Source organism: Nilaparvata lugens, chromosome 9 (genome assembly GCF_014356525.2).
Source record: "Nilaparvata lugens isolate BPH chromosome 9, ASM1435652v1, whole genome shotgun sequence".
Lineage (NCBI taxonomy): Eukaryota > Metazoa > Arthropoda > Insecta > Hemiptera > Delphacidae > Nilaparvata > Nilaparvata lugens.
This window is the reverse complement of record NC_052512.1, coordinates 31,426,028-31,445,933: the sequence shown is the minus strand read 5'-3', so window position 1 is coordinate 31,445,933 and position 19,906 is coordinate 31,426,028. Positions and strand designations below refer to the sequence as shown.

General features: G+C 34.5%; 1 protein-coding gene across 1 annotated transcript in view; it reads left to right on the top strand.

Annotated features, from left to right (window-relative positions):
• The first annotated feature begins 262 nt into the window (after positions 1 to 262).
• The window catches only part of LOC111061262 (secretory carrier-associated membrane protein 1), a 38,751-nt gene continuing 19,107 nt past the window's right edge, over positions 263 to 19,906 (top strand). Inside the window, 7 exon segments of the mRNA XM_039435304.1 lie at positions 263 to 290; positions 6,150 to 6,295; positions 11,759 to 11,837; positions 13,135 to 13,209; positions 13,212 to 13,263; positions 13,634 to 13,644; positions 17,146 to 17,302. Of these exon segments, the coding sequence (XP_039291238.1) occupies positions 263 to 290; positions 6,150 to 6,295; positions 11,759 to 11,837; positions 13,135 to 13,209; positions 13,212 to 13,263; positions 13,634 to 13,644; positions 17,146 to 17,302 (548 nt within the window).

The window sequence follows — 19,906 nt, the reverse complement described above, 5'->3', positions numbered from 1 at the left end:
AGAAAGAAATATTTAAAAGAGCTCATGCTGTAGTTGAGCACTCTAGGTATCTAACAATCTATTATATAAATTCTGACAAGTCGCCTCATCTCTTGTTCGACTTTCAGTAGAGGATGAGGAATAAATAGTAATGTTGGAATCTGATAATGATTTAGATTAATGTATAGAAATTACACGAATTGATGTAAAATTATGTACCTAGTACTGATTGAATAGAGATTTAAATTTTACACGGTTTCTCGGCTTTATTAATGGACGCAAAATGTCTGGATTCGATGAAAACCCATTTGGTGAGCCTACGTGGATACCCCTTTCGCCGTAAGTAAAATTTGTAAGGTTATAATTTAAGAAATATAATATAAAACATTTTATTCTCTAGTCTTCTACTGAGAAACTTTCAATTATCCCAAACTTAACATAAATTCAATAATAAGATTCCTTATCTTCAAGATTTATAATTATTCATGAAACTAGGTACCGTAGATCAAATATGGTGAGCTCAAGACAAGTGAATGAGTCATTCATATAAGTATTGTGTTTAGTCTCAATAATTTGTAAATCTAGAATTAGCAGTAGCACCATTAATTAAAGGATTAATCTGTTATGAATTATTAGAAAAGTTGGCAACCAACATTGGTTTAGTAAGTTATTTAGTTATGTAATCAATCTTGAAGATGTGTCGTACTAAAAGCATATTATGGATAAGTTGTAAGTTCAAAATTTTTAACTTGTAAATGTCAAATCGATTGATTTAGTTTAATAGCATAAACTGTAGTTATTGATCAAGTATTTTGATGGAATGCTCTGTTGTAGACCCTGCAATTCACAAGTAACCAATCAGACTACAATGTTTCAGCGGGGCCTCGATGAGTATAATCCATTTGCTGATCAACCTTCAGCCAGCGTCCAATCAACGGTGGTAGGGCTTTTATAACCTAACAAAAATTAGCCTATAATTTTAGTCATCAAAATATACCAAATCTTTATGCATGAAACGTTTTCAACAATTCTTAATTAAAATTTACACCATGAACAGAGATATGTTGGAATTTCTCCATATTAATGTAAAAAAAACTATATTCGTTCTACATAATTTTTAATTATTGTAATGGAATTTAGTTCGCTGGAGTACACCGATATTCACTTCATGTATGGAGCAGCTCTTGGCAATGCGACCGAAGCAAGAAGAATGTATGCAGCTGCATTTCCAAACCGCCGTCTCCCTTCCGACAAGGTGTTCACAAGAACTCACAATCGGCTGAGAGAAGTTGGTTCATTTGAACGGAACAGGGTAATTGCTGGTAGGCCTCGAGCAGTTCGAAATGTTGCTTTTGAAGAGTACGAGAGCAGTTGCAAAGCAAATCAATTCAAGTGCTTCTTCTGTGTGGCGTGTACTAAACAAGGAAAGACTTCACCCCTTCCGCTTTCAAAAAGTTCACTCATTGGTTGAACGCGACTATGAGCCAAGAGTAAACTGTGCCCGTTGGTTTCTTCAGCAAGACATTATCCAACCAAATTTTCTAGAAAATGTGTTATTTACCGATGAGTCCAGCTTTACAAGAGAAGGAATCTTCAACTCTCGCAACAGTCACGTCTGGGCCTTAGACAATCCTCATGAGGTCAAAGTGCGTGGTTATCAGCATAGATTTTCGCTGAATGTTTGGACGGGTATCTTAGGTAATCGCGTGATTGGACCATACATTCTTCCTAATCGTCTGAATTCTCCCACGTACATTACTTTTTTAAGAGACATACTACCAGAACTTTTGGAAGATGTGCCTCTTGCAAACAGATATAATATTTGGTTTCAACATGATGGTGCCCCTGCTCATTTCGGAAATGTTGTTACGGACTTTCTGAACATGACCTATCGTCAGCGGTGGATTGGGCGGCGTGGACCAGTACCGTGGCCCGCACGTTCACCTGACCTCAACCCTTTAGATTTTTTTTTCTGGGGCCATATGAAAGACCTTGTTTACAGCACGCCAGTAGAAAACGAAGAAGACCTTGTGGCAAGAGTGGTTGCTGCAGCAGGTGCCATTCAAGATGATGAAAATGCTTTTATAGCAGTTCGACGGTCCATGATTGAAAGGTGCAGACTGTGTAATCAAGTTGAAGGACGGCATTTTGAGCAATTGCTGCATTAGTATCAGTGAACCGATTTGAGTGAAATTAATATTTTTCAATGTAAAATAAAATTTGGAGGAAGTTATTCTTGTATATTTCTGTAATAAGAACGGTTTTCATGAAATTATAAAAAATTAATATTGATCTTTAAATGGTGAAAAGTGGTCATGCATGCAGTACGAAAAAAAAATTTCTTCTCTGTTATTCTTCGACCAATCTTAATAAATTAGGTATCATTGGAATCGTGAAAAAATTTGCTAACTTTTTTGTCTCTTGTAAATTTTCTGTAAATGGACGGTTTTCGAGATATTCGCCATCAAAAATTTAAAATGGCCGCCATTTTTTTTCAATTTTTATTTTTTTTATTTTTTTTAGTTGAGTCTTTATAGCATAATATTCATGCCAAATTTCAGATCAATACAACATTTCGTTCTTGAGATAAAAATTTTTAAGTGAAAAAACAAAATGGCAGCTATAAGGATAACCGCTGAGTTTTGGACACTTCAAATATGACATTTGTAGTCTCCTAGCATCCAGGTACAATACCCTAAAATTCTCGACACTACTTCTGAAACACCCTGTATATATATATATATTATATATATTATATTTTATATATTATATATATATATATATAAAAAAACATATAAACAAAAAATTGCTCGTTAATAGTACCGTATAGGATATGATGGCATATGTAATGTAATGTCTCTGAAATAATGGGCCCGTTGTGTACATGGAATGTGGTAAACTGTGCGATTCACAATTTACCAAGTAAAACGTTCCGCGTTCCATGGGAGGAATTTTGACAGATTCTGTTCCAGTCTAAACTTTCTGCCCCAACTTTCTTCTGTCGAAGTGTGGTAAATTGTCCGACCTGTACAGTTCCAACTATCTAAGCTCTCATTGGTCGATTATTGTCTGCTTGCTTCTCTGCGCATGCGCTGATAGATTGTTCACCATAGCATAGAATACATAACCAACAATATGATGTTTGATGACCATTCATTAAATGAATTTTTCTCGATAGAAAATTTGAGAGTATTGGAATGAAATAAATTTATACTTTTCTAGACAGTAGGTTTGTAAAACAGCCTTTCTTCATCCACACAGCTAAAGTGAGGTCCGCTTTATAATGACAGTATTTTTTCAACTTTGGTTTTGCTATCCTTGTCTATCATTCGACAAAGCCGGTGGTACTACCCTTTTCTAGGTCCACAACGATGCCAATTATGTTTTTGACGGTGTAGAAATATAATTAATTAATGGAGAGAATCGGCATCGCTATTCTCCTATCTTTCTCCACTGCCATTATAAAGTGGACCTCACTATAGTAAACGACACATTTTAGTGTAAATCAACTTATAAGTGCGCGCCAAAAGATTGAACCAACGATTTTGAAATGGCGTTCAATGGGAACATTTCGCACTAGTCAAGTGATGGAACAATTTACGATTGGAACTGGAACAATTTACTGTACACAGAACATACACAATGTAATGCGTCACTTTCAAACCTCACAAGGTTGTAACAATTTTGATAGCCCGTTTTGTGGGGGATCCTATTCGAATTAAAAAACCTACCCTTCTGTTATTTAAAAATTTTTGTCCATCAATTTGAATCATGCTTCATTTTTTTCAAATGGGAAGTAACCACTTTCAAGACATAATGAATGTTGAAAAACTGCTCATCGATCTCAAACCGTTTCAAAGTTATTCACATTCAAAGATACTAATAAATCATACTAAGATGGAATATGAGTCCATTGGAAATCGAAACTATGGTGAGGTCCACGTTATAATGGCAGTGCTTGTTTAGCAATTCTATTGCTATACTTGTCTAACATTCAACAAATCGGATAGCACTATCTCTATCGCTTTTCTCTGTTGCCAGATCGTCTTCCAATATGTAGAATTAGCCTAATAACAAAACCCCATTTAATTTTGCATTTTTCTTTGAAAAATATGAAAAAACAAGTACTTAGATCATAATTCATCATTTCTTAATCATTTTTGTTTCAAGTGCATACAGTAATCAGAATTAAAGCACTTCTTATCAATATTTATACTATTTTTTGGTACGTATGTACCAAGTACGTATGTTCCGCCTGAGTGTTGGAGCTCCTAATCCGGTTTGAACGAATGGCTTGATCATTGCCAATGACAACTTCATCAAAAACTCACGTCTCTTCGTTTTATTGTTTTGAATCTCAAGTTGTAGAGAATCATAGCATTTATTCCAATCTGATCCATCATCCCATACCACATTCGTAGTGACAATACAAGTAAATCTTTGTAATAAAAGTGTTTGATAAAAGTCCCACGTAAAAGACACTCTGGGGTGTTAGACACCCCAACGAAAAACAAGATGAGCTGGTGACCTTGTAGAATGCTATTACTGACTAGAAGTGGTGGAGAGTAGTTGACAATACTACAAACCTAATTTAGACTGGGCTAATTCCCATCTGTTTGATATTGTCAACTGCAGAATAGAAAGAAATCCCTGGGGTGTGAAACACCCCATGTGTCTCTTTAGGGTTAATTTTGAAATTCATTATAAAACTATTGAAAAAATAATTTCTTGCTTACCTAATAAAATATATTGATTATTTTAAACGAGAATGAACAGTTGATATTACATCAATGAACTATATCAGCTAGAAGGCATTGACAAGACAGAGGATCGGCAACGTTGTTCTCTTATCTTTCTTCACTGCCATTATAACGTGGACCTCACGATAGGTATCAATTTCCACTTTTTTAAATGAACACTTGGTCCTGGTTGTAGAAAAGCTAGTTAAATTTTAATCATGATTAATTCCACGAGAACCAACCAATCAGAAAAGCCGTCTTTTCAAAAACGCCTTCTCCGATTGGTTCTTGTGAAATTAATCATGATTGAAATTTAACCGGCTGTTGTGCAACGGGGCCTTACATTTTTAACGCTAGTCACAAACTATCACTTGGAACAATTTACCGTGCTCCCAGAACGTAGCCAACAAAATTTTCCCCCTCTACAAGTTCACACCGCTCTGTGCGCAAACAATTGATAACTTTTATATAATGGCAGTGGAGAAAAACGTTGCCGATCGTCTGTCTTGTCAATGCCTTCTAGCTGTAATAGGTTCATTGATGTAATATTAACTGCTCATTCTCGTTTAAAATAATAAATTATATTCTATTAAGCAGGAGATTATATTTTTCAATAATATCATAATCAATTTTTATAATTAATAATTAATTCACTGTTAAGAGATGACTTAGCAAAAGAGCAAATAAAGAAAGAGATAGCGCTATCCGCTTTGTTGAATGATAGACAAGGATAGCAATACCATTGCTAATCAAACACTGCCATTATAACGTGGACCTCACTATAGGTATCAAATTTCACTTTTTTAAGTGAACACTTACATTTCTACCGCTAGTCACAATTTATCACTTGGAACAATTTACCGTGCTTTCAGAACGTACACACAGAGAAGTTGCAAACAAAAGAATAGAACAATTTATTCCTTCAAGGCATAATACAAACATGCTATCGTAAATGTCAAATTAATAAATAAATGTTTATTTCCCAAAAAAACTAAAACTACAACATCAATTACACAAAATATTAGATAATTACATACAATAGTTAGTTACAAAAAATTCTTTAATTTGTCCTCTACTTGATTAGTTTTTTCTGTGTGGAAATGACCTACTCCACTATGGCGTACCATGTTCTAGAGTAGGTTAAAAAATACAAACAATTAACTTAAAGCGTAATATAACTTAAAATGTCCCCCTTCTACATGTTCACGCCGCCTACACTCTGTGGGCAAAAAATTGACAACTATCGTTGCCCAAAATTTTTGTACAGCATTTGTTTGGTGTAGAATCGTTGAATAATAATAATATCGAGTAACCTGGCTGACTCAGTCTGGTGTCAGAGTTTTCAGGTCGCTCCTGATCAATTTCAGGGCCTGTGACTGCTTTTCAGGCAGCCGGGACTGACGGCTTAACGTGTCTATCCTGTGTTTGTAGGTACGCGGAGGAGTAACCTCCCGGCTACGGCCGCAGACGCAACAGCCGGCCATTATGCATGCACCCAGGAGCTTCTCCCCCCTACTCCCGAACGGCCAGCAACAGCAGGCTGCCAAGCATCACAGTTCACCACTGCTGAACTCCAGGTAGTCCTAACTCATTCAATACGCCTTCTAATAATTTACCTACAACAACTTCAAATCATCAAATCAAATTCTATTTCCTTGAAGAAAACAGTTGACAAAAAAATGTAAATCTATATATTGCCACGCCCGTCTTTTTTGATATTTTTATGAATATGAAAATTTAAATAAAATTCTTCAGCTTTTACCACTGTCAGAAACATAATTCAAAACAAAACAGTCCTTACATGGGGCCTGAGGGAGTTTTTGTAAATTTTACTATGAGAATGATAACTTAATGGAATTGATAGTAAAAATAAGAACATATTGAATTTAGTAATATGCTGATTTTATTTAATTTTATGTGTTCTTGGACACAGTCCTTAAATAAGTTCAATTTCAATTTACAATACCGTACATAGGTTATACAAAATAATAATGATGACAATGATAATGACTCACCCTTTTTGGAAAAATACACTTAATAATAAAAGCTAATAATTTAAATACATTTTATGCCATTTTTCTGTCAATTCATAATAAAAAAGAATAATATTATCCCACAAAGTGTGTCAAGTTTGTTCCCACTTTAATAACATGTAACTTTTCAAAACTACATTTCATCTCCACATTTCTCTTTTCTGTGATATCACTTTACATTTTAATCAAGATAAACTTTAATATAAAGGTTTTACACACAACAAAGTCATGGTTGTACATCTACCATCACGAAAAGTACCAAACAGAACAAGACTTCGCTTCTTTCCCTCCAGTTTACAACTGCCATAACCTTTATACAACTCAACTTCCCTCCAAATATTGGAATAATTCTTTTATTTATTTACTGTTCAAATTTAATAAAAATGCTATTTATTTTATTTAATTTATATTGGCTTTTTGTTTATTGTTTTATTGAAATCCTGTAAATGATAACATTATGTAAAATTTGTGTTAATGTAATTGGTACAATTCGTTGATTTATTTAATAAAATTATCAATTATTTTATTTTTTAAAGTGTTTTATAATTTTTTATTTTGAAATTCTAGTATTGAAAACGTATATTTAATAACTTTGTTGTGTTGGCATCTAACCTACAAACATTATTTTAAAATTATCAACAAAACATCGATAAATGAACTTTCAACTATCGATATTTATCTATTTTATTCAGTAACGATCTTTTGTTCAGCGCTAAATTCAAATTATTTATCTTTTTAAAAAGTAACATTATAATATAAAGCGAAATGGAACTCACTCACTCGCAGAACTAAAAATCTACCGGACCAAAAACGTTCAAATTTGGTAGATATGTTCAGTTGGCCATTTACAGGCGCACTAAGAACGGATTTGGAAAAATTTCCAAAGATACGCCCAAAATTTGCGTTTTTCCTGCGTTTTCTCAGCTGTATCGAGAACAAATGAACAGAAATTGTTCAAATTTAGTAAAGAAGCTAAGCTAGGGTGTAATAATGTTGTGTTAGAAGGAATTTGCAATAACGTCAAAGATACACCCAAAATTAGCGGTTTTCCAGCGTTTTTCGCTTTTTCTCAGATTTATCGAGAACAAATGAACAGAAATTGTTCAAATTTAGTACACACGCTAAGCTAGGGTGTATAATGTTGTTTTAGAAGGAATTTGAAATAACGCCAAAGTTACGCCCAAAATCTGCGTTCTTTTTCGCTTTCTCATCTTTATCGAGAACAAATTATTATTATTATATTACAATTTAGTTGCGTATAGCCACACATTTCTGAGCAAGGCTCAAGTGGCATGCAACATGTCAAGTTCAGGATCGGGATCCTGAGAATGCGTTGCAGCACTCCTCTATTGTATAGGGACATGCCTCTACCAATGTCCTGGTTATCTTAGATAAAAACACTTTATAACCACCACACAACCTAATATCCTCTGGAATGCAATTATAAAACTTCAATCCTGAATAATACGGTCCTTTTTCAAGCAGAGAGAGTCTATGAATTGGGAGCTGGAACAAACATGCATTTCTACCTCGAGTTCTGTATGCATGATTAATTCGGTCGACATTGAAAATTTCTGAATTTTTGAACACCAAGATTCTAAGATTCAAGTCGACGGTTTGGCATTTCTCTTAATGTTTGAATGTTAATATGTTGCGCATTTACGGCGAAACGCAGTAATAGATTTTCATAAAATTTGAACAGATTTCATTAAAATGAACAGAAAATGTTCAAATTTACTACAGAAATTTACAAATTTACTACAATGGCAGGACAGGAGTACAATAATTCTCATAATATCCTGAAGAAGTTTTCCACCCTGCACTAAATAATTGAAATTAATCGGTGATTGAATCGAGCGAAGAAGTACTTTGACTTCCTGATAGAATGAATCATCCTCAAATGAAAAATGCTGGCGAGCGAAGCGAGGGTCGGGGGTCCCTGGCTAGACGGATATGGCGAGCGAAGCGAGCCTGCCGGCTAGTATATCATATCGAAACACCAAAATAAACAATAGCAATACAATATTTCACAAAAAAAAACAAGTGGAGTTTTCGAGTTATATGCGAGAAACAAAAAAGGTAGCGTGAACAACCTACACCCCCTTAGCACAGAGAGTAGAGCCTGGTTTTCACTAGTAGCATAGCCACCTCTAATACAGGTGGCTATGCCAGTAGAGTTAGAGGTCGAGTAACTGGCGTACTAACTCTACTCTACTTACTTGGTCGAGTAACTGTTTTCACTACAATTGAGAATAGTAGGTAAAGTGTGTTGTCTATGGAACAGACTAACTTAAAAATGTCAATACGGAACATTCATTATCGCCGTTCAGTCACATAAGTTTTACAAAAAGCTTTGATATATGCGGTTTCTCCCTCAGACCACTTCAGTTTTTAACCAAAACAAACTTTTAAACTTGATAGCCTACGGCACTACTTTACTAGATCGAGACTGCTTTGATTAGCATAGTAGTGATGGAATAGAGTGAGAAGCGGTGGTGGGGTAAGGCAAGTGTTAAAATACTATCCCACTCTTCCCTACTAAAATCTAGAACTCTACCATGAGCGTTTTTATGGGAGAGTTCACAAGATAGTTAGTACTTGCCCAGGAAACTCTACCACTAACTCTACTAATGAAAACTATGCCTAAGCCTTAGGGTGGGAAATTTTGATATATTTACCTCCTTACCACCCTTAACAGAACTGCTGGGTCAAAGATTGTCTTCCAAACTTTTCCTTCTATACTTGTTCTTTTCTGAGCATTCATTGCCTGCATTTTTATCTATTATGTCAATATTTAATTTAAGAATAATAGTACATTATTCGTTTTTGTAATTATTAAAATATAAATGCTGCCTTTGCATTTTAAACATTTGATTCAGATCATAAGTTAATTCGAACTAGAATTTATGTGATAGCCTATTCTTCTAATTTGAATTCTTTCCTTTGCTGCTAACTTTTCTAGAGGGAATTAGAGGTGAGTGTTCGAAATAACTTATTTATTCTGTTCGAAGTACTCTCACTTTTATTAATTATTATATACGCTACATCAAAATATTTTTATCAATTTCATTAGGCTACATTAGATTAGATTCTTATCCATTATCATTGCTACCGTATGCGCAACAAATCGACTATATTCAGAAAGAATAATTGATCTATCGATCAAATTCAGGGTTATAACTCTTCATTAATTATTCTATATTGATTTGTAAACATATTCAACTGTATGCATCCATATTGTAGTTAGATTAAACTTGCAGATTGCTAGTTGAGAATCTCATGTCATTAACCTTCCGGCAGTCAACAGTCAACAAGTACAACAGTGTCAGTTTGTTTGATACACAAAACTATTTATTTATTTATCCATATACAAATACAATTCAGGTAAAAACAATAGGCATTCGCCCAAAACTGCTTTAAACCTTAATAATTTGGATTACACAGTCTAGAGGTTATGTAAAAATGATAACTTAATTCACATACTATTTTGAGTCCAAAAAAATATGAATGGGGTGGTGTCAGTGAATGAGTCACCTATGCATTCCAAAACTTTCCCATCACTCCACTGAGTTGCAGTATCAACCGAGCAATGGTTCAGTCTTTAGGTGCCATTTAGTCGCGACAGTGCATAAGATAGGGAAGACTGTATACGGGGACTGTAAACGAACCAATAACACAGAATTGATGGCTTTGCTTGATGTACCTTATTGGGATATGAAATGGTAATCATCCAAATGTTCATAGGCGTAAAATAATCCAAAAGATGGAAAAAGTAATTTATACAATTAATTAATATGTTTGAAAGTAAACAGAGTACATATCACTTGGAAAATTGGATGTTGTACAAAATACAACACGCGACTGCTCGTGTGATTGAGAAGGGCGCGACTACCGGAAGGTTAAAAAAATTCGAGAATCAAAAACTAGAATTAGAAGCTAAATTATGAATCTATTCCAAGTTATCCATTTAATAGACCTACAAGGGAAATGACCTAATCAAATTAATTTAGAGATTAAAATTGCTTAGATAGCCTATTGCATTTATTCAAATGCTAATGATTTATAATTGTTATTAAACGAAAATCCAAATAAATGATGTAAATCACCCCGAAGACTCCATCTAGCTGTTTACCTTGTTTTCAATATTTGCAGTAGCAGAAGTCTTCGGGGTGATTACAGCATTTAATATTCGGATTTTCGTTTAATAATTATTATTTTCAAATTAATTTATATTCAAATTCTCACATTCTAATGCCGGCGCTTCACTTTAGCCGAGTTCGTACGAATGACGACGAGAACGAAGAGTGTGGATGGGTATTATGTCACCGTTCGCCCTAACTCTGTTTTATGTCCTCTCTGCAGCGATACCAAGCATTGCTTGATTTTGTTGCGCTTTTTGGCGAAATGAACTAAACCAAACTAATTATGTCGAAGTGAGACTATACAGAGATAAAAATGATAGCATGGAACTGTGGAAGGAGACAAAAATACCAGGATAAGGATACAGAGATATAGTACACGTTCTAATGGCAGTGTTTGATAAGCAATGGTATTGCTATCCTTGTCTATCATTCAACAATGCAGATAGCGCTATCCCTTTCTCGTTTGCCAGATCGTATTTTAACAATGTAGAATTGATAATTAACAAATACTTCATCTTATCATCAAAAATTTCATTATGAAATTATTGAAAATATAATTTCTTGCATAGTAAAACATAATTGATTATTTTAAACGAGAATGAACAGTTAATATGACATCAAATATCAGCTACTGTCTATAGAAGGCATTGATAACACAGAGGATCGGCAACGTTTTTCTCCTATCTCTCTCCACTGCCATTATAACGTGGACCTCGCTATAGAAATGATAGCAGGGAATTGTGGGAGGAGACAAAGTGGGACGTTGGCATACGAATCGGTGAGGGTGTAGCGCAGGCACCAAGTTCACTGTACTGTTTTCCTTTTTTATTCGGGTTCATAAAGTGTTTGTCTTTTTCTGTCTCAGCGCAAACAAGAGGAATTAGAACGCAAAGCAGCTGAATTGGCCAGGCGTGAAGCAGAACTAAGAAATGCACCCTACAATGGTGAGTACTTTGAGACTGAACTTATGCCCGGTTGCAGAGTCGTTACATAAAATCAACATAGCTATGTGAGACATAGTTGAAAATCACTGACATAAATGGTTGGTCGTTGCACAGTCGTTTACCGAAGCCCATTTAGCTATATCTCGAATTAGCATCACACAAAGTCACACTGCAGCTCTATTCACTTTTTTCCGTACATGCTTCTATCCAACCAATGTCAAGAACCTTACCTTACACTATAAGGATCCGACACGAACAATTTCGATCAAATCCAATTCAAGATGGCGGCTAAAATGGCGAAAATGTTGTCAAAAACAAGGGTTTTCGCGATTTTCTCGAAAACGGCTCCAACGATTTTGATCAAATTCATACCTTGAAAAGCCATTGATAAGCTATATCAACTGCCACAAGTCTCATATCTGTAAAATTTCAGGAGCACTGCACCACCTATGCAAAGTTTGATTTCAGATTCCCAATTATCAGGCTTCAGATATAATTTAAACGAAAAATTTCAAGTGGAAAAGATTGAGCATAAAAATCTCTACAATTAATGTTCAGTAGCATTTTCACCTAAAATTGAAAATAAGCTCGAAAACAGAGAAAATAAGATTATTCAATTGCAACTGTTGATTCTATTAAATCATTCACTATGAAGAGATAGCTGACTTCGTGTGTCTGCAGCGCTTTGTCCTGTCTCCAGCTGATCTTAGATCTTAGAAAAGTAGACTTGAGATGCGCGTGAACACTAGCGTCAGTTGATCAATTTTCATAACGGCAAGGAAAGTTGTGTGAGTGCACCACACCAGATTTTAAATTTGTTTTTCAAATGTGAGAATATTGATACTGATGGGTATGCATCTTAAAAAATATTGAAAATCTACCTTATAGAAATAGACATTGCCAGACATTTGAGCAATGCATTCAATGAATAATCAACTTGTCAGCAGATTGATTAGGAATAATTCTATAGTCTGATTGATCCTATCTTTAAAGTTGATGATATAATATTATGTATAGTGATATGAGAGTATGGAGGAATTCCTTTTCTTCTCATTTTATCCTTAAAATGCAAAATTTAAAAAACACCTTGTGTATACATCGACGCGCAGTTGAGATTCCTGCCAATCTCATCGAATTCTATCAAAGCGTTGGCCGTAATTGCGTTACTTACAGACAGACAAAAGTAAATCGAATTGGAACATAGACCTCACTATGTTCGGTCAATTAGAATATTCACGTATTAATTTGTACGTTAACATTCTGTGAGTTTTATTTTGTATGCGAAATTGTGTTGCAGTTAGAAGAAACAACTGGCCTCCTTTGCCTGAGAACTGCTGTGGGTTCCAGCCTTGCTTCTACCAGGACATCAACGTCGAATACCCACCGAATTCCAGACGATCGTGCGCCATCTTTATTATCTGTGGCTGTGAGTAGATCAATCATAATTACGGCCTGCTGAAATATTAAGATGCGTACAGACTTATAATACAACTAGTCTGTAGTGTTCTACAGAACAGTAGAACTCACGCAGTATTCTCATCCACAAGTACCTGATTGAAACTATACCCTTATGGAAATACAGCAATAGACTGGCTTCTCAGCCAGTCACTTGTCAGCTGATTTATGATGAAATGTTGACAAACTCAGTTCACGTTTGAATTTGTATTTCATATGATATAATTCATCCAGTTCCGTGATATTCCTTCTGAAAATTAATTTTTTACAATCAAAAATATTATAATTTCTCAAGCATTATTTAGTTCATTTGTTTATTTTTTAATCACCTATTAAATTAGGTTTTTGGAAGGTGAGAATATGATACTAATGGGCACGCATAATAATACCATGACTGCAAAACAAAATATTGAAACCAAAGACCTCAAAGCTGCGATTAGACCAAGTTATTAGCAAAATGTTAATAACTCAATCCTTATAAATTCTATTAGATTGAACATAAATCATACACAATCATGATGAAGATGTGTGTTTGTCAACTTCCGTTCAATCTAATATAATCTATAAGGATTAAGTTATTACTTGGTGTAACCCAGCTTAAAATGATCGTGTTTATATTTTACAGCTGGCTATACGTAGCTATGAATTCTGTTAATAACTTTGGTGTAAACCCAGCTTAAAGATGCATACCTCTTTAAGGTCTTTGATTGAAACTATAGACCTTATACAATTTAATACCGTAATAGACTGGCTTCTCCTCATCTGTGTGATCACTTGTCAGCTGATTTATGATGAATAATTCTATAGTCTGATTTTTACTCTAATATTGGCGTATGAAGGAGGCTCCTTTTTACTTTCCTTGCCCTATTACCATAGGTAAGGAAAGTATTGCTTTCCGAAAAAAATTAAGGTACCCCAATTTCTAAATTTCTATACGTTTCAAGGTCCCTTGAGTCCAAAAAGTGGTTTTTGGGTATTGGTCTGTATGTGTGTGTGTGTGTGTGTGGGTGAGTGTATGTGCGTCTGTGTACACGATATCTCATCTCCCAATTAACGGAATGACTTGAAATTTGGAACGTAAGCTCCTTACAATATAAGGATCCGACACGAACAATTTCGATCAAATGCGATTCAAGATGGCGGCTAAAATGGCGAAAATGTTGTCAAAAATAGGGTTTTCGCGATTTTCTCGAAAACGGCTCCAACGATTTTGATTAAAGTTATACCTAAGATAGTCATTGATAAGCTCTATCAACTGCCACAAGTCACATATCTGTAAAAATTTCAGGAGCTCCGCCCCATCTATGCAAAGTTTGATTTTAGATTCTCAATTATCAGGCTTCAGATACAATTCAAACAAAAAAAATTGAGTGGAAAAGATTGAGCATGAGAATCTCTACAATTAATGTCTAGTAACATTTTCACCTAGAATTAAAAATAAGCTAGAAATTCGAGAAAATGTGATTATCCAATTGCAAACTGTTGGCAACTGTTGATTCTATTAAATGATTCACTATGAAGAGATAGCAGACCTCGTGTGTCTCCAGCGTTATTGCCCTGTCACCAGCTGGCTCAAATCTTTGAATAGAAGACTTGAGATGCGCGGGTACACTAGCGTCACGTGATCAATTTTCATAACGGCAAGGAAAGTTGTGTGAGTGCGCCACACCAGATTTTTCCTTTTATATTATCCTTGAAGTGCAAAATGTCCAAAAACCTTGTATATACGTCGACGCGCAATTAAAAAAGGACATACCTGTCAATTTCATGAAAATCTATTACCGCCTTTCGCCGTAAATGCGCAACATATAAACGTATAAACATTTAAACATTCAAACATTAAACATTAAGATGAATGCCAACCGTCGACTTGAATCTTAGACCTCACTTCGCTCGGTCAATTATTCAAGGGATATTGCTCTGCTTTGAATTTTAAAATAAATTCTCTTACAGAATAATTATTAATATTATTTATTAATTATTATTAGTATTATTATTATTAATATAATATATTATTAATATCAATTATTATTATTAATATTATTTAGATTCCAACTAGGAACTGAATTGTTGATTTTTAGATTTATTGATTGGGAACTTTAAACTGTTTATGAGGTTAGCCTTTTGTTCCATTGCCTTATGAATCATAACAAGATACAAGAATAAGAACAGTTTTTATAATCAAAAATTATTGAACCATTTATTATTGAAATTTCATTATTAAATAATCGAAAACCTGAATTCACATATTATCTGAACCAGACATTGTTTTTAAAAGCATAATGCATTTTTTTATGAGCAGATTGGAATGTTTCAAGTGTACCGTCATAAAGACCCCACATAATGGCCGCTCCATAAGGAACACGAGTGTCATAACCTCTATTTATAGACCTTGGGTTCATTGAACTGCCGCTAGCGCTTGTGCCGCGCGACCAGGCACTAGCTGACTACGCGAGTCAAAACTTGAGTGTTTTCCTTCAAAACAACACCAATACTAGCTCTTTACCTTGTTAATTTCCTTGCCCTATTACCATAGGTAAGGGAAGTATTGCTTTTCGAAAAAAATTAAGGTACCCCAATTTACAAATTTCTATACGTTTCAAGGTCCCCTGAGTCCAAAGTGTGTGTGGGTGTGAGTGTTGTGCGTCTGTGTACACGATATCTCATCTCCCAATTAACGGAATGACTTGAAATTTGGAACTTAAGGTCCTTACACTATAAGGATCCTACACAAACAATTTCGATCAAATGCAATACAAGATGGCAGCTAAAATGGCGAAAATGTTGTCAAAAACAGGGTTTTTCGCGATTTTCTCAAAAACGGCTCCAACGATTTTGATCAAATTCATACCTAATATAGGTATTCATTGATAAGCTCTATCAACTGCCACAAGTCCCATATCTGTAAAAATTTCAGGAGCTCCGCCCCATCTATGCAAAGTTCGATTTTAGATTCCCAATTATTAGTCTGCAGATACAATTTAAACAAAAAATTCAAGTGGAAAAGATTGAGCATGAAAATCTTTACACTTAATTTTTAGTAACATTTTAACCTAAAATTGAAAATAAGCTCGAAATTCGAGAAAATGTTATTATTCAATAATTGCAAACTGCTGGCAACTGTTGATTCTATTAAATCATTCTATTTAATCAACCAATGAATTTAAATGCATCTAACAGCCATTTTAGAATGTTGGTGTGTGTGTATGTGTGTGGTGTGTGTGTGGCTGTCTTCCCCCTCCCTGTATGTGTGAGTTGTATGTGTGTAGTTGTGCTACAATATTTCTATGATTGAATAATAATTTCTATTATTTAACATATCATAATTCAATTTACTTCTTTATTTAAGTTATTCTTTTCATTTCAATACAATGTACCTAGCCAAATCTAATTTCCAGGAATTTCTCTCAAGTTATAATAATTAAAATAATGTAATCACGAACTCAAACAACTCACAAACAGACCTGCGTGTCCATGTGAGTGTTGTTTCAATTATATCTTTTTATATATTGTTTATACTGTAAATGTTGGAAACAAATAAATTTGATTTGATTTGATTCACTATGAAGAGATAGCAGACCTCGTGTGTCTCCAGCGTTATTGTCCTGTCACCAGCTGGCTCAGATCTTTGAATAGTAGACTTGACATGCGCGGAAACACTAGCGTCAGGTGATCAATTTTCATAACGGCAAGGAAAGTTGTGTGAGTGCGCCACACCAGATGTTTTAATAAGATTTATATGAATTGTCAAAGTTGTAAATTCCTTTTTGAATCACCCGGTATAATAGTCTGGTTTTCGCGTAACCCCTGTTGTATTTCTAGGGTTAATGGTTGATTGATTGATTGATTTCAGTCCACGCTTGCCTGATGATAGTGAATGTTTTCGGTGGTCTGCTGCTGCTAGTGCATCATCATGATTTCGGCACCATGACAGCTGGCATCGTCTACACCATCATTTTCACACCCTTCTCCTACTTGTGCTGGTTTCGGCCTGCCTATAAGGCTTTCAGGTTGGTCTTAGTGAGGTCCACGTTATAATGACAGTATTCCATCAACATTGATGTTGCTTTCATTGTCTATCATTCGACAAAGCGGATAGCGCTATCTCTTTTTCTCGCTTTGCTCTGTTGCCAGATTGTCTTTTAAAAATGTGAAATTAATAAAAATTAACAAAATATTTCATCTTCATTATGAATATATTGAAAAATATAGTTTCTTGCTTATTAAAATATAATTATTGATTATTTTAAACGAGAATGAACAGTTATTATTACATCAATAAACGTCTATCAGCTACCGTCTATAGAAGGCATTGACAAGACAACGTTTTTCTTCTATCTTTCTTCACTGCCATTATAACGTGGAACTCACTATCTATATATAATAACCAGCCGTCAGGCTCGCTTCGCTCGCCACATCCGTCTAGCCAGGGGGCTCCGCCCCCTGGACCCCCGACTGGATCGTCAAAAAAAGAAATATTAAAGTCACCTCATCACAAAATTTTTAGACCTAAGCTAAACCTCTGTACCAAATTTGAACATTTTCTGTCTATTGATAAAAGAACTGAGAAAACGCAAAAAAACCGCTAACATTGGGCGTATCTTTGGCGTTATTTCAAATTCCTTCTAACACATATTACACCCCAGCTGAGCTTTTGTAGTAAATTTGAACATTTTCTGTTCATTTGTTCTCGATAAAGCTGAGAAAACGCTGGAAAACGCAGATTTTGGGCGTATCTTCGGAATTTTTTTCCAAATCCGTTCTTAGTGCGCCTCTAAAGGGCCAACTGAACATACCTACCAAATTTGAACGTTTTTGGTCCGGTAGATTTTTAGTTCTGCGAGTGAGTGAGTCAGTCAGTCAGTTCCATTTCGCTTTTATATTTAGATTATAACGTGGACCTCACTATAGCAAATATAGTGAGGTCCACGTTATAATGACAGTATTTGATTAACATTGATGTTGCTATCATTGTCTTATTATATTGTCTATGATGAACAGTCTTTCGGCTGTTATAATTTTGTTCTACTTTTCATAATTTTGCTTGTATTATAAATTTTTACTAATTTTATTATAACAAACTTTAATCCCATATCAGTGAATGAAGTTTGTAAATAGTAATTATAACATAGTAATTTCAACAAGCAACTAATAACTTATACCCCAACACATATAATTTATAGTGGGGTGTATATTTATTCATTGAATTATCTTTGCCTATTGAGAAATTGAGAAATTATTCAATGCATAAAACATCATTGTTTTAATTGTATTAATTGTTATAGTATTGTAATTTGTAATATAATTGTTTTTGATGAATAAATTTTATTTGATTATTTGAATAACAACAAAATTTATGAATTATTCATTTATTGTGATCAAGATACACGAATAGTTGTATGAAATAGTTTTAATTAACTTGAATTTTTGCATAAAGATTCTTAATTAACCGAGGGTGGTTATATGCCTATTTTCGTTCCATAATCGATTAATTATCATTTCCATAATTGAAACAAATCTAATCAATTTGTGATACAAATTTCAAGTGAGATGAAAGCCCAATCAAAAGTTTATCTTTTGTAAATTATTACAGTTAGCCTTCTTTCAATATCAGCATGAACTAATACTAATAATAATAATAATATGGAGTGACCTGGCTGGCTCAAGTCTGGTGTCAGAGTTTTCAGGTCGCAACTGATCAATTTCAGGGCCTCTGACATGACCTAACGACTGCTTTTTAGGCAGCCGGAACCGACGGTTTAACCTGTCTATCCGAAACACGGGAGTGGCCCGAGATAAATATCTTGTCCGGGCCGGGATTTGAACCCGGGCCTCTGAATAATAAAGCCAGCATCTGATCCACTCGACTACGGCCACTCCTAGAATGAACTATAAATCTAAAATGGAATTGAAATTCAATCTATTTGTACTTTTAACAGAGCCTTGCGGAGAACGGGTTACATTTGTATAAGATGCTATATATTAGTTTTTTGTATATAAGATGCTGTCTATTCTATGAACTTGATGTGGACGTTCGAACGATGAACGTTCCACAATTGAAGACTCACTTGAGGGATTTTCTACTGGAGAGGTGCCTGTATTCTGTGAGGAAGTTTTTTGTCTGACCAAAGCTAACTGTGATATATTGTTAATTATTGTGTTAGGCATATTAAAAGCTGCGCTTACACCAAAGTTATTAACAAAATGTAGATTCTAGATTATAGATTCTATTAGATTGAACGGAACTTGACAAACACATATATTCATCATGTGTGTGATAAGTTATGTTCAATCTAATAGAATTTATAAGAATTAAGTTAAAACTTTGGTGTAAACGCAGCTTTAGTGTCTGCTATTATTATATTGTATTATTTTCTCTCTTACTAATTGTCGGTCTTTGTATATAAGCTATTGTAGAAAATGACGTTGTTTGTAACATTTTTATGTTCCGTAACAATAAAATATTGATTGATTGATTGTCTTTTACTGGTCTTTCTGAAAGCAACATAAATTAGAGGAACTGAATTTATACAAACTGAGACAGCTTGAGACCTTCCCAAACAGCTGATTCGTGATCACTTGAAATCCGTGATGAAGTGCTCTTAATGACACCC